General features: G+C 34.7%; 1 protein-coding gene across 13 annotated transcripts; it reads left to right on the forward strand.

Annotated features, from left to right (window-relative positions):
* The first annotated feature begins 8,114 nt into the window (after nucleotides 1-8,114).
* Nucleotides 8,115-15,567, forward strand: LOC110652806 (histone deacetylase 15-like). Of its 13 annotated transcripts, XR_009144261.1 has the most exons (6): nucleotides 8,115-8,527; nucleotides 14,107-14,186; nucleotides 14,484-14,542; nucleotides 14,632-14,677; nucleotides 14,937-15,166; nucleotides 15,319-15,567. XR_009144261.1 is itself a non-coding variant. In XM_058136766.1 (5 exons), the coding sequence occupies exons 1-5, from the start codon at nucleotides 8,347-8,349 to the stop codon at nucleotides 15,051-15,053; spliced, it is 483 nt and encodes a 160-aa protein (XP_057992749.1). In that variant the 5' UTR covers nucleotides 8,115-8,346; the 3' UTR covers nucleotides 15,054-15,567. The 13 variants fall into 13 exon arrangements, 2 of the variants coding, with proteins under 2 accessions (XP_057992749.1, XP_057992754.1); XR_009144266.1 differs by adding an exon at nucleotides 13,247-13,363 and having other exon boundaries at nucleotides 14,484-14,677; nucleotides 14,936-15,567; XR_009144269.1 differs by lacking the exon at nucleotides 14,107-14,186 and adding an exon at nucleotides 13,247-13,363 and having other exon boundaries at nucleotides 14,936-15,567.
* Nucleotides 15,568-15,791: the final 224 nt, after the last annotated feature.

Raw genomic sequence — 15,791 nt, forward strand, 5'->3', positions numbered from 1 at the left:
TTGAATACAAATTTTTGAAGTGTTTTTAACAGGTTCCGAAGAACTGTTTTCTCCATTTTTAGCCGGTACTCCGCCGGATTTTCTTTAAAATCTTCGGAACCTCAAATAAATAATACTTTTGATAAATGGCTAAAATAAATTATATTTCATAAATTATATTCACAAGCATGGTATAAATTAATTAAGGTATATTAGAATGTGCCAGACACCGTGTGGCATTACTTACTGGGTATCTTGTACGGGTAAGGGTGTCATACTCGCATCGAGGAAGAACACGTGTGGCACTTGAGGATGGTGTTGCAGACTTTGAGGAGCACGGCTATATGCCAAATTTTGAAATGTGAATTTTGGCTAGAAAGCATCTCATTCTTGGGACACGTGGTTTCAAGAGAAGGTATTCAAGTGGATCCCAAGAAAATTGAAGTCATGGCGATTGGCTTAGGCCTACAGATCCAACGAGGTGCGAAGTTTTCTGGGTTTAGCTAGCTACTATAGGCGTTTTGTGCAAGATTTTTCCAGGATAGTGGCTCCCCTAACTAAGTTAACTCGGAAGAATGTTCCATTCATTTGGACAGATGACTGTGAGAAGAGCTTCCAGAAGCTTAAGGAGTGTCTAACCACCGCCCCTGTGTTAACACTACCTATGAGTGGTGAAGGATACACCGTGTACTGTGACGCCTCCAGAGTTGGCTTAGGGTGTGTTTTGATGCAGAGTGGAAAAGTAGTAGCTTATGCTTCAAGACAGCTGAAGAGGCATGAGCAGAACTACCCCACCCATAATTTAGAAATGGCGGCTGTAATCTTTGCACTAAAAATCTGGAGACACTACCTGTATGGTGAAGTGTGCGAGATATACACCGATCGCAAGAGTTTGAAGTACATCTTCCAACAGAGGGATTTAAACTTGAGACAGAGGAGATGGATGGAGCTTCTGAAAGACTATGATTGCATCATCCAGTACCACCCTGGGAAGGCCAATGTTGTAGCAGATGCTTTAAGCAGAAAATCTTCTGGTAGTTTGGCGCACATTTCAGCAGAGAAGAAATCGTTGATTCAGGAAGTACATGAGTTGATGGATCAAGGTTTAATCCTAGATCTTTCAGATGAGGGGGTATTGCTGGCTCATTTTTCAGTGAGGCCAGACTTGAGAGACAGAGTTAGAGTTTCCCAGCACAGAGACCAACAATTGATGAAGATCATAGAAAGAGTCTGACAAGGTGAAGGTGGTGAGTTTGGATTTGCCAATGATGGCGCCTTAGTGCAAGGTTCTAGGATATGTGTGCCCGATGTGGACAATCTCAAAGACGAAATCATGCGAGAGGCACACTATACCCTGTACAGTGTCCACCCAGGTTCCACCAAGATGTACCATGATGTGAAGAATAGCTATTGGTGGAATGGCATGAAGAAAGACATAGCAGACTTTGTGTCCGAGTGCTTGACTTGTCAAAAGGTGAAGTTTGAACACCAGAGACCGTCTGGTAAGCTGCAGGAGCTCCCTATCCCAGAATGGAAGTGGGAAATGATCACCATGGATTTTGTGACTGGGTTGCCTCGTACCACACGAGGATATGATTCGATATGGGTAATTGTAGACCGCTTGACCAAATCAGCTCACTTCTTACCTGTGAAGACTACATATTACGTAGCACGATGCGCGGCTCTACATTCGAGAAATAGTCAGATTGCATGGAGTTCCAGCTTCCATAATATCTGACAGAGGGCCCCAGTTCACTTCTCGATTTTGGAGAAAGTTGCAGGAGGCACTTGGCACCGCATTGAACTTGATGCGGCTTTCCACCCTCGCAGACGGACAGTCCGAAAGGACAATCCAAACACTGGAAGACATGCTTCGCATGAGTGTTTTGGATTTTGGAGGTCAATGGGATGATCAGCTAGCTTTAGTGGAGTTTGCCTACAACAACAGTTACCATTCCAGCATAGGGATGGCACCCTATGAGGCACTATATGGAAGAAAGTGTAGGTCTCCTCTGTGTTGGACGGAAATGGGAGAAGCGAAGGTGCATGATGTAGACCTAGTGCGATTACACTTGAGGTAGTTCATTTAATCGAGGAGCGATTGAAAACTTGACTTTAGATGGCGAGAAGAGTTATGGAGACCCAGACGGAGGATGTGGAGTTTGCGATGGCGACTATGTATTCCTGAAGGTTTCTCCGATGAAGGGAGTCATGAGATTTGGAAAGAATGGCAAGTTGGCACCTTGGTATATCGGACCTTTTGAGGTTACGGATAGAGTTGGAGCAGTTGCCTATCGGTTGGAGCTACCACCCAACCTTTCTCACGTTCATCCCGTGTTTCACATCTCCATGCTCAGGAAATACATTCCAGATCCTTCTCATGTACTACAGCCGGATGTGATAGAGCTAAAAGAGAACTTAACATTTGAGGAGCAGCCTGTAGCCATAGTGGACTACCAAGTGAGACAGCTGAGATCCAAATAGATCCCTATGGTTAAGGTTTTGTGGAGGAGTCAGTCAGTGGAAGAGTGCACTGGAGTCGAGCGGGACATGCGTAGCAAGTACCCTTATTTGTTCAATGTATAATCATGTGCTTTATTCTGCCTTATGTAAAAATTTGAGGACGAATTTTCTGTAAGGGGGGAAGAATGTAACACCCCAAAATTTTAAATTTTATGAGCATTTTTGGTATTTTAATTTTATTTAAATTTTAGGAATTTTTTTGAGATTTTTTGGATTTTAAAAATCGGGTTCGATTTCCCGAAAATATAAACTTTGATGATTTTTAAAAATTAATTTAAAGACCACGTGGTAAAACTAAAAATATATTTGGAGTCTACGTGTTTTTCTGAGTTTTCTGGAATTTTTTCGAAATTTTTGGACCTCGTTTTCGGTCCCGAGACAGAGTAAAAATTCAAAATTTTATATCTTGAATCGGACCGGTCGAATCGAACCAGATCGGATTGGACCGGTCGAATCGGACTGGCCTTTTCCTTTTTCTTCTTTCCTTTCCCGCGCGCGTTGACCTCTCTTCCTTCTCTCTCTCTTTTCTCTCTCCTCCTGCCCCTGGCCAGGCCGACCTCCACCTGCCACCCGGTAGGCCAGCGCCTCCCGGCCGGTGGCGCTAGCAGCGGGGAAAATGCGCGTGAACTCCCTCCCTTGCCTTGGCGTTGGCTTCCGGCCAAAATTGGCCGTCCGCCACCAATTGGACCGGGTCTTGTGTCTAAAATCATCTACTCGTGAGCTTTCCATAGACACCAAGAACGCCGAAATCCATCGAGCGGTTTGTCCAATTTTTGCTCGGGAAGTTTTTAGCCCATTTCGACTTTTGGGCTAGATTTCTCGAAAACCGTGAATCCCACGAGAAAACCGAGAGTACCAGAGCGCTCCACACGTCGAGAGCTTCGCGAGGATATAAATTTCAAAATTTTCCGACACCGTTTTTCGGTGGATCCCACGGAACTTCGCAGTGTTTTTCCGAGCATTAAATGAGCTTAGAAAATTCTGAAAAATTTATGTACTAACCCCCGTGTTATGGGCTTCGTGTAGGTATCTCAATTCGCGGAAATCGGCGGTTGTCCTGCAGTGAATTTCCGGCGAGACGTTCTGGAAAAGTCTCCGAATTGGATCAAGGTTTTGGCTATCCCCCCATTGTCAAACGTCTTGAGCGCGTCCCCAAAGTCGGAATCGGCAAAGGTAAACCCGAACCTTGCTTTTTCATAATTTTCTAGTGCTTAAATAGGATTAAAAATCCATAAAATATTCGTGGTAGCTTAGAAAATTATGATTCTTTTTGCAATAGCCTAGTAATATTGCTAAGGATCGCGGGGCAAAGTTTTAGAATTTTTAGAGCTTATTTGGGCAGTTTTTGCAAAAATGGTCAATTATAGGGACTAAATTGAAATTTTACATGTTGTGATGGATGATTGATTTGGTGGGCCCAGGAGGGGCTGTGTGATGTGATTGAGTTGTCGACATATGGATTGTGAATATAGAAGTGTGTTTTGAGCCCTTTTGCAGGTTGGGTAGGTCCTAGGTATAGGGGAGACTCTGCCGGATTTTCGGCACGACTTAAGACGTATTGGTCTTTTTTTTTGTTTGTATTGAGTCAAATTTATTAAATGATTGTAATAAAAATTGTCAGGTGAGCAGGACATGACCTTCTTCCTCCGCCCAGCCGCCTCAGTGACCATCGTCAAGTCTGTGAGTAAAATATTAATTTTAATTGTAATTTCACTATTATTATATGTTCAAGCATGCCCATGCATCACTTATATGCATATATTTATGTAGTTAAACTCTAGGCACGATTTATGTTGTATTGATAACTGTTAAAGTGCCATGATGTTGTTGTGGTAATTTGGAGCAGTGTGCGTGCGTTGGTGTGCGTGTGATGTGGTGTGGACTATGGACAGGACGGGTAGTCACGGCTTGAGTTCTTCGCTGGGACCCGATCCTTCGGGGGGTAGTCACGGCTTGAGTTCTTCGCTGGGACCCCCGATTTGGTTTATTAAGCGAAAGTCCGGCTTGAGTTCTTCCTGGCACTGAGTTGGATTTAAGAGAGCTGTATAGGGGATCAGCTCCCATATATTATGATTGATGCTACAGGGTGCGTGAGTGCTCCAAATTACCTTTTTGATATTATGATGTGAAAATATTATTGATGTTGCATTTCACTCTACAGGGTGCATTAGTTTTAGATAGTTATAGAGATTATGGTTAAAATTGATATTTTACTCTCTGAGTCGAACGCTCACTCCTGTTCAAAAATTTTTCCAGGCCACAGGAGGATATTTTTGAGGTTAACCTGCTTTCTCCCTCGCAGGTCTATTACTAATGTTTGTATAAACTTGTTAAATCTTAGAATTTCCGCATGTGTTAGAAATGTTTATTTGATTTGGGTCTATAAACTAAATTATTATTTTGGACCTGTAAACTTAATATTCTATGCATGTTTGATGGATTGAATGAGGAAGCTGAGCTCCCATTTATTTTTATGCTGATGAGTATGTGGAGGGTGAGCTGAGCTCCCCAATTGAGTATTTATTGTGTTTACAGGTCGGGTGAGTCGAAAACTCCTCGTTGGAAAGTCCATTTTATGGCCGGACTCTGTCCGTTTGGTTTCTTGAAATTGGGCCCAAATGGGCCTTAGAATTGGGTAAATGAACAGTTAGGCTTACTACGGGTCTCGGGGGCTTTAGGCTGGCCCAGGTCCTAGTGCCGGTCCGGCCCATAGGTTGGGTCGTGACAAGTCATGTCATGCCACAGTATGATACAATTGATAAGAGTTAAAAAGTATATGGCTTAATTGGTAATTTTTTAACATGGGGTATAATTATAAAATATTCATAAGTATAGGTTTTTTTGGTAATTTTTCCAATCATTTTAATTTATACAAAATTTTAAATTACTTTTAAAATTGAGAGTGAGTTAACAATTTAATTTTGATTAATTTACTTGACATGAAAATGATAACACGAAAATATAATAAAAAAAGTGGTAAAAGAAATAAAAATGGAACGAGAGATACCTAAAATGACATGAAATGAAGTAATATAAAAAAATTTATAACCTTTAAATTTGATACGAAATTAGTTTTAAACATAATTGAATGATAAAAAATGTTTCATATAACCAACCTTAACTACTTTTAGAGACTTCATTATTATTTTTGTTATATATATTTTAATTAATTATATATAACTTAATTTTATAGTAAACATTTAAGAAAATTTTATATTTTAGTCTTTAGAATATATTAGGGATCGCAACGTGTAAAATATCTGTAAAAATTATCTATATAAAATATATTTATTATTGACAATTTGTATTTTAAAATTTAATAACTTTAGAAGAAATTGCCAAAACATCCTATACTTTCAATTTTTTTGCAATTATACTTTATACTAATTCTTAATAATCAATATCATGAGGTATGGCGAAATTTTTACGTTGGTCGTCACTTACTGCAACCATCCTCCTTTATCCAGGCTTGGGACTGACTAAGTACAAAATACTTAAGATATAAATAAAAAGAAATGATAGACCTAAACTGATTTGGAAGAGAATAATACAATATAATTTAGAAGCATTACATATTTTCGAAGATTTAATCTAAAATCATTTAGAGTAGAGAAAGAGAATTCATATAGCCGACCCCTATAAATTTTTAGAATAAAAACTTAATTGAATTGAATTGAGTATACCTTCTACTAATTAAATTATTAATTAAATCCTGTACTTTTTGACTCTTATCAATTATACCATATTGTTAGCATGACATGGCAGCTGAGATTGCATCTTCATTAGTGAGATAATGATTTTATTAACAGTAAGGTATAATTAATAAGGGTTAAAAAGCTTATGATTTAATTGATAATTTGTATAATATAAGATAGAGTTGCAAAAATTTAAAAGGTATAATTTTTTTAGCAGTTATAAAAAAAAGGAAATTGAAACTTAATTAGTTATTTATTTTAATTAAAAGAAAAACGATGCCATGCTTGAAGGTCATATAAGGGCTTGGGCTTTGGATTCTTTGGATTCTCATAAACTGAGCATTGAACCCACAAAACATTTCTTACGTGCAATTGGATTTAGACCTTAAACTCAATTTGAGTTTAGGGCACTTTATCTCTCATTTTGAGGGAATAAAGCTATATTTGCCTTCAAACTTTTTTATTTAATAAATTCAATTTTTTTACAAATTAATTATGAACTAATAAAATATTAACTTTTAATAATAAAAAATATATTTTTAATTCTAAATATAAAAATTATTTAATATTTTAAATCAAAATAAAAATTTACAATTTAAACCTAGAACACATTAAAATTCAAAATCATTTATCCAAAACACATCAACAACCCATAAATCAACAACACTAATTCAAAATTTAAGAACACCAGTTCATAAAACTGAAAATACATAGAATTAAGGGTTATTTATAGAGTTTTAATCTCTTAATCATAATAAAAAAAATATAAATACTAACCAAAGTAGGAAATTCAATTAAATTAAAATATATGAGGGATTCTAAATTAAATAAGAAAAATAAAAACTAAATTCTAATTATAAACAAAAACTTATAATTATAGGTAGAATAGAAAAACTAAAATAAGTTTTAGTTAAGATATAAAACAATAAGAAATTAAAGTAGTATTTTGACTAAATACGAAACCTAAATGAATTTGTATTATTATAAATTTATATTTTTTAATAATTTATATTTTAAAATTTAATAATAATTTATATTTAATTAATTATTTATATAAACCAATTTTGATGTAACACAAAAAATATAAATCCATGTCAAGAAAATTATTTATACTATTTTTTAAATTTAAAATTATTTTAAATTTGTGTATATATTATTTAAATCCATGTCAAGAAAATTCAATCAATTAAATATTTAAAAGAATTTGTTTGAAATAAGTTATTTATAATAAAAGAATTTAATTGAATTCTCAAATAATTATATTTATTTTTATTTATTTAAAAGTTTTAAAATAATTTTTTAATTTAAAAAATTAATATTTTAATTCCAAGGATAAAGTTAATAAAAAATTAATTAAATTTAATTTTTATAAAATTCTAGACTCTAAACAACAAAATATATTCAATTCATTTCTAAAAAACTTGTACCCGATCGATTAACCCTATAGATAACAATGGATAGAGTATCAGCGAAAGTTATCCTACTCAAACCTGATTAATATTATCTAAACCTGAATATGCCTCAAATTCATTTAAAATTTATTTTCAATTACTCGAACCTATCTCAAACCCGATTATTATTGCCCAAAAAAAATTCGAACCTGTTTAATTTTATATATTTTAATTAATATTTTACATAAAAAATTATTTTTATTAATAATTTATATTTTTAAATTTTAATAATTTTATAAAATATTTAAATTTTATTTTATATAAAATAAAATATATAAAAATTTATAATTATTATTATAAAAATATATATTTTATATTTAATTAAATATTTATATAAATAAATTTAAATAAAAAATATTCAATATATAAAATTTAAACCTTATAGAGATATTACTTTTTAAATTCAAATCTATTATAAATTTATCTATATAATACGCAAACTTACGAAATTAAATAACTGCAAATATCCAACCCTTTGCCTTCTCTAGTTAACCCGTTGCATGCCTCACTCTGACCCAGTACCGTTGGGATTTTGGCAGAGGCTGGTGATTCGCGACCGAAACGATTATCCCATCGAAACGGGTCGAGTTTCGCCGTATCTGCGGGTAAACACGTCAACTTTCGAAACATTTGACCCATCCGACTCGCTCTTAAACGACAGAGAGTGAAGGTCGAAGCACTGGCACCTAGCGATTAAAATGCACAAAAGGGAGGGAATTTCTCTCTTCCGAAGCAGTTTCCTTCATTCCAATGCACTAGCAGCAGTTCTACCACAGTACGAGAACCTGAACAAAAGAGCTACATCTATTTACGAAAATGTCTTCACCGTAAAGAATCAACGAAGAGAAACGGCCGAGATCTTCATTGAACACTGTTCAGGTACTCCCCCTACCTTTTGCGTTTCAGAGTTCGGAATCCAAATCCTGAAATCTGTTTCGAACTTCCAGTTTTTCTGGGTGATGATGTTAGGCTGTGAATTTATGTTTCTTATGGTTTGACTATTTTCGTTTGTTTTTGCAATAAATGTGATTAGTGTTTTGCTTTTTAGGTGTTAAATAACTTGTTGAGAATGAAAAGGGTTTTGGTTCTAATGTGAGCCAATACATGCATTAGTTTTAGTTTTGTTATATGCATAATTAATTATATTTATGGCATTGCATGGTAGTGTTAGGGGTGGTGGAGAGGGAAGTTAGGTAAATAAAGGGAATGCAAAAGAAGATTTAGTGAGAAATGGGTGTGAGCAGGTTAATGGATCAAAATGGTTAATTTCCATTAACCTTCTCTACTTCCAATAAAGTTTGAAGGCTAAAATCCATTTAAATTCAGCACTTTAACTTCGTCAAACCTGCTCTAATTCAGTGTAAATGAGGATATAATAAGAGAAGGCAGAAGAAATTATTTGCTAGATGTTCTTTATGGGCTATCTTAGTTTGGAGAGAATGAAACCCACTCTAGCTTTTGTATTTATTTCCAAATATAAATTTTTTAATTTCATCTTATTTTATTCAAATTATTGAAAATGATATTAATGATTTTCAATGCATCTACTGAATGAAAATTTATAAAGGGGGAGTTAATAGAATTGAACACCCAAGTTGATGGAGGTTACAAAAATGTGATTCGGTGCCCAAAATGTCCATAATGAGGATTCAAATTCAAGAATTCATTAGTAAAAAGAGAGAGAGCAGAAAATAGTTAAGAATATGGAACGAACGCTTGATTTTGAGGATGTTGAAATAATGGGAATTAGTGAAAATGAGGAAGAGGAAGATGTGATGCAAAAAATTGATCATGGAAAACGAAAGGGAACAATTCAGGGTAGTAGTATTAGTGCTTTAAAAAAATCAAAAGATCAACAAAGTAACAGAGGGCCTATTGATACTTATTTTTCCCCCAAATCGGCCATTTTGGGAAAAAGTGTGAAGCAACTATTATTGATGAAAATAGTCTAGCTAAGAAGCAGTTGTGAGAGCGTGCTTGTGTTGCTATAGCACAATGGATGTATGATGTAGGAATAGTTTTCAATGCTGTGAATTATGATAGCTTTGGCGAAATGATTCAAGCCATTGGAAATTATGGGAGTGAAATGAAACCTCCAAGTTATCATGAGGTTAGAATTTGGTTACTTAACAAATAATTGGTTACCACAAATGATCTTCTGGAATCTCATAAAGAAGTTTGGTAGAATTATGAATGTTCATTGATATGTGATGCGTGGACGGGTAGAAAAGGGAGAATTTTGATTATTTTCTTAGTTAATAGCCTAAGGGAAAGCGTGTTTATTAAATAAGTTGATGCACCAGAGGAATCAAAGAAAACGGCATTGTTGGCTAGTTTGCTTGAGAAATAATTGATGGAAATTGGTCTTGAAAAGGTGGTTCAAGTGGTTACAAATAATGCATCAAATAATGTTGTTACAGGTAAAATTTATTTAATATTTTCTATTAATTAAATGCAATGAAATATGGCTTTATTTTTATTATTAATGAAATGAATTGATGGAAATTGGTTTAATGAACTGAGCCTCCTCCCACAACCATAAGGAAATAATAATTGCTGCCTAGTCAACATGAATTGATACTTCATGAGATTGATGCAACATGTCTAAGATGGAAAATGACAGCATAAGATCTGAAAAATGTCAGACAACCAATTTAAAAGTTCTGCCTGCACGTGCATATATAATATTTTTCATATGTATGCACTTGCCTGTTCATTGTGGACAAATAGATATACTTTTAGGTGTTTTTTTCAATGTTGTAAATTATATAACTGTATGCGTCAAGTTAATGGCTAAAAAAATCCAAATATATATATATATATATATATATATATATATATATATATATATATGTATATGTATATATATATTTTTTTATTTTCTTTTGCAGTTGCTTTTAAAATTAGCTTAAATAGCCATAAACTTAACTAATGGTAACAATTGTAAACTTTGTCTCTTTTTTTTTTTTTCTTCTCTCTATACTACACTATATATTGATGATGGCGTGGTAGCCAACTAAAAGTGATTTGAATTTTCTCTCTTTTTTTTTTCAATGTTAGTTATGATCTCCACTTGCATTAAATATTAAAAGAATAGAAATACGAAAAAGTTCAATATCAAATTAAAATTATGAAAATACATAAAAATTATTTTTAAAAAGTGTATGAGTTCAAAAATGAGTTTCTCGAGTTCGAAGCATGGAAGCTGGATGTGGAGGCCAATGGTATGTGGATACAGATGGTATCAAAGATTAGAGAAGTAGCTAGAAAAGTATTTGGACAGTCTATAAGACGTGGACCACCCTCAAAAGAGAGATGGTGGTGGAATGAGGAAGTACAAAAGGCAGTAAAGAGAAAGAGGGAATAGTATAAGAAATTACCTAAATGTTATAATAATGAGGCCTATGAACAGTACAAGATAGCAAAGAAGAGGCAAAAAAGGCGGTTAGTCAAGCAAGAGTGCAGTCATGCAGGCCTTTGAAAAGTTATATTAGAAACGTAGAACTAAAGAAGGGAAGAAAGATACTTATAGATTAGCAAAGAGGAGAGAAAAGAAATGTCAAGATCTCAATCAAGTTAGGTGCATTAAAGATAAAGAAGAAAAAGTGTTGGTGAAATATGAGGACATTAAAGAAAGATGGAGAAATTATTTTGATGACCTCTTTAATAATAGTTAAATGGTAATTGCGTGAATATAAACTACAGAACAATAGAAAAGATTGTGAATTACACTAGAAGGATTAGATCTTTAGAAATAAATGAAGCACTTAAGAGAATGAAAGTGGGTAAAGCCTATGGACCTGATGGAATACCAATTGAAGCATGGAAGTGTTTGGGAGATGTGAGAGTGACATAGTTAACTAAATTATTTAATAAGATTCTAAATTCAAAGAAATGCCCGATGAATGGAGGAGGAGTATTTTAGTATCTGTTTTTAAAAATAAGGGAGACATACAGAGTTGCTCAAACTATAGGGAATTAAACTCATGAGCCATACTATGAAGTTGCGGGGGAGAGTTGTGGAACATCGACTACGTCATGACACTTTTATCTCCTCCAATCAATTTTGCTTCATGTCCGGTCGTTCAACTATTGAAGTGATCTTTCTCATTAAAAGCTTGATAGAGAAATATAGAGATGTGAAAAAATATCTATATATGATTTTTATCGATTTGGAGAAAGCTTATGATAGTGTTTCAAGAGATGTCTTATACAGAATGTTAGAACAAAAGAGGGTATCTATTAGGTACATATAAGTGTTGAAAGATATGTATGAAGTAGCAACTACTATTGTGCGCACAGTGGAAGGGGATACAAGAGATTTTCCTATCTTAGTTGGATTACACCAAGGTTCAGCTGTGAGCCCTTACCCTTTTACATTAGTTCTAAATAAATTGACGAAACATATACAAAAGAGTATCCCTTGGTACATGATGTGTGTGAATGATATAATTTTGGTAGATGAGACGCGAGTAGTCAATAGAAAGCTAGAGCTTAGGAGAAGTACTTTAGAGTCAAAAGACTTTAAGTTAAGTAGAACGAAAACAGAATACATGCATTGCAAGTTCAGTGAAGGTCGAACTGACGATAAGGAAAGAGTTAGTTTGGATGGAGTGGTATTACCCCAAAGTAATCACTTTAAATATTTGGGCTCAATCCTTCAAATAGATGGGGGATGCAAGGAGTATGTTAGTCATAGGATTAAAGCCGAATGGTTGAAGTGGAAACGTGCTGCAGGAGTTTTATGTTATCGCAAAATTCTCAATAAGTTGAAAGAAAAATTTTACCGTACAGTCGTACGATCGGCCATGTTATATGGTAGTGAGTGTTGGGCAATAAAGGAGCCATAAGTGTCTAAGATGCGAGTTGCGGAGATGAGAATGCTAAAGTGAATGAGTGACCATACTAGACTAAATAAGTCCATAATGAGAGCATTAAAGAAAAAGTAGGAGTGGTGCCAATTGAGGATAAGTTGAGAGAAAGGAGATTGAGGTAGTTTGGTCATGTGAAATGTAGACATACAGAGGCTCCAGTTAGACAAGTAGAGCACATTGGGTTAGAGGATAGAAAGAAAAGAAGGGGTAGACCTAAACTGACTTTGAGGAAAGTAATATAACATGATCTAGAAGTATTACACATTTTCGAGGATTTAACCCAAAATCGTTTAGAATGGAGAAAAAAAAATCCATATAACGGATCCCAATAATTTGGGATAAAGGCTTAGTTGAGTTGAGTTGAGTTGAGTTGAGTTAAGTTGAGTATATTAATTAACTTGAATATATTAATTAACTTGAATTTTGTCGCAGCATACTTGTATATAATTAAATTATCGATATAAAATGTCATTTCATTAAGGCATAGGGATTAGAGATAAAATGTAAATTGTTTTGTTTTTTTGTCACATGCCTTTTTTTTGTTGCATATTAACCCCTGATACATTTTACATCCACTGGTCTCTTTTTTGATCTGGTTTTACATTCCTGCGAAAATGTTCAATGGTTCAGAGTAAATACCAATAGATGATGTTTTGATTCACTTTTTGCTTGTAGCTTGGATTGGGAAGAATGTTTGTATAAGACATTTTAAGTTTTTTTGCAGATTGGTACCAAAGGTGCGGCAGGATATTGTGTAAATATACCATGATGTTGTGGAGGGGTTGGCGATAATGATTATACTTTTGCATTTCAGCATGTTGTGCTACCTAAGTGCCTATAGGTTAATATCTCACTTTATTCATGCATCTGCTCTCATTTCAGTGGGGGATGGTGGGCAGTATGCAGTATTGGTTTTGTAATGTGAAAGTCTGAGTTAGCCAAAGTAATCAAGCATTTCAGCTTATTATACTAAGTAAAATATTGAAGAAGTCCATCTGTCAATGTGCGAGTGGTGGCCAACTGGTTATTATCATAGTTCACCAGTGGTTTGGGGAATACATATTATTTTAAAATTTACAAAAACACATTGCATGCTATTAATACTGTTTTGTTGAAAGCTGCTCTCTGGTTCTGAAGTCCATCTCTTATTGCCCTTTGGAATGGTCTTCAACTGTCAGTTGGTGCTGATTTGGGATTAGGATGAAGTGGCTGAAATGGGAGCAACTGGAAGTTGTAAATGTTTCTCTTAAATTGTGTACTGTTTCTGCTTATCAATCTCTAAGGTTCCTTGTGTTGCTTTGCATTGAGCTCGGGTGCAGGCTGCTCTATTGTCATGGTGTTTTTTAATGCTTGAAATAGGCAAATTGCAACCAAACTGTCCTTGATGACAGCATATGACTAATCAAAGATTTATTATGTTGGCTGTGATTAATGCATGTTTACTCATCATTTTTTGTTCCATGGAGGATTTAGCTGTGGTATTAAATTCACTTTTTTGGTTTGGTTTGCAGTCATTTTGTTTCGAATAGCCAGTGTAATACTCTGTTCTAACCACTTCATGGTGTTGGAACCATATTATTGCAGCTGCTGAGTTTGTGCCTGATTTCACCATCATATCTGTTGGTTTTGATGCAGCAAGGGGTGATCCTTTGGGCTGCTGTGATGTAAGGACTTTCCCTTTTGTCTAAATGATTTGTTATAGTTTCATAGTTTATCATTTAATCAAACATAACTACTGCCATAGCTATTTGATTGTTTCCATGGTGTTCTCTTGTCAAACTGTCTGATGAATTTTAATTGTATAACATAGGGTATTTTTGGCAGTAGTCCTTTCAACACACTCGACTTTTATGCCAATTCTACTTTCTTGGAGTATCTTTTCTGTAATTTTAATTTTTGTATTTCTATACATTGACATCTTAGCAATTCCGTTGCATGTAACTCCTGCTGGCTATGCACAGATGACACATATGTTGTATACTCTTTCTGGTGGAAAGTTGCTTGTTATTCTTGAGGGCAGGTTTCTTTACTTGCTTTTATATTTCTTATCAATTTATTTATTTTAATTTTTTGTTGAGTTCACATTGATAATAAACTTGTTTGTTGCAGCTACAATCTACGCTCCATATCCTCTTCTGCTACTGAAGTGATTAAGGTGAACCCTCATTTATCTGAAATACGCAAGCTCGTTATACTAGAGAACATTTCCTTATTGGGCAGTGGATAATAGTGCTGATCTGATCCATTTCTCTATATATGTATGAGAAATATACACAAATTGCAAGATCAGAATTACCTTTACTTGATGGGTGGGGAGTTTTTAGAGAATTACTCTGTACTGTTGTCTCAAGTGTGCTGTCATCACCATTCTTAACTTTTTGCCTAAAGTTCTTCTTGGCTTTGTTTTTACCAGAAAAAAAAAAGGGGTATTGCTGGGTGAAGGCACTGGTCTTGAATTAGGCAACCCTGTCCCTTCTAAAGCTGGCCTGCAAACTGTTCTGGAAGTAGTGAAGATTCAGATGCACTTTTGATCTTTCTCTGGAGTCTAGTGTTGCAAAATTGAGTTGCAATGGGAAGCATACTGTTCTGAGAGTAAAAATGAGTGGTTCCCAGTCCTTCTATCAACTTTTCAGTCAAGTTAATGGTTGATGGTTTAAATTTAGGCTTGTATTTTTTTTGTTCTTTTTCTTTTTTATTCTCTTGGTTGCTTTGAAAATGGAAAGGAAATGGAATTGATCTGCAATTCAGAAATATGTTTAGATAGCAAAATAATCTTTTTTTGACCTTTACCTGCAGAAAAACAAATTAAAAAGAGGCGTAGGAGAGCTTATTGTATCATTTACTTGGTGGGATCTTTGATAAGATCAACTGCGGCTGACTAGATCCTCTCCTTGTTCATCTGCTTTGGTTTTGTGAATTTTTGTTATCAGTAGTTGCAATACAACTATTTGTTTAGGATGCTGATTCCTTACCGATAAAATCACATATTAGTTGCTTTGGTCAAAGAATTGACATTTTTATTTATTTATTTGTCCTCTTTTATCACTTACTAATTTGCTAATTCAAACCATGCCTTTCATTCACTGTTATCCCTCACCTCGTATTTTTAATACCATGAAGGCCATAATTGGACATGAGCTCAACTCAGGCACCAAGTTGCAACTCAAGCTAATGGCATGTTAATTTTGCTGGTGCCATGACTGCTTAGCATCTACTTCAAGACTGCAACTCAGACATCAGCTTTGCTTTTGTGAGAAGACAGCATTACC

This window comes from Hevea brasiliensis, chromosome 2 (genome assembly GCF_030052815.1).
Source record: "Hevea brasiliensis isolate MT/VB/25A 57/8 chromosome 2, ASM3005281v1, whole genome shotgun sequence".
Classification (NCBI taxonomy): Eukaryota; Viridiplantae; Streptophyta; class Magnoliopsida; order Malpighiales; family Euphorbiaceae; genus Hevea; species Hevea brasiliensis.

What these genes read in the sequence shown, in the direction of transcription:
- LOC110652806 (XM_058136766.1), top strand. Translation starts at nt 8,347, where the DNA reads ATGCACAAAAGGGAGGGAATTTCTCTCTTCCGAAGCAGTTTCCTTCAT. An exon ending in CTTCATTGAACACTGTTCAG is followed by an intron (nt 8,528 to 14,106) that starts GTACTCCCCCTA and finishes ATATTATTGCAG; the next exon opens with CTGCTGAGTTTGTGCCTGAT. An exon ending in ATCCTTTGGGCTGCTGTGAT is followed by an intron (nt 14,187 to 14,483) that starts GTAAGGACTTTC and finishes GGCTATGCACAG; the next exon opens with ATGACACATATGTTGTATAC.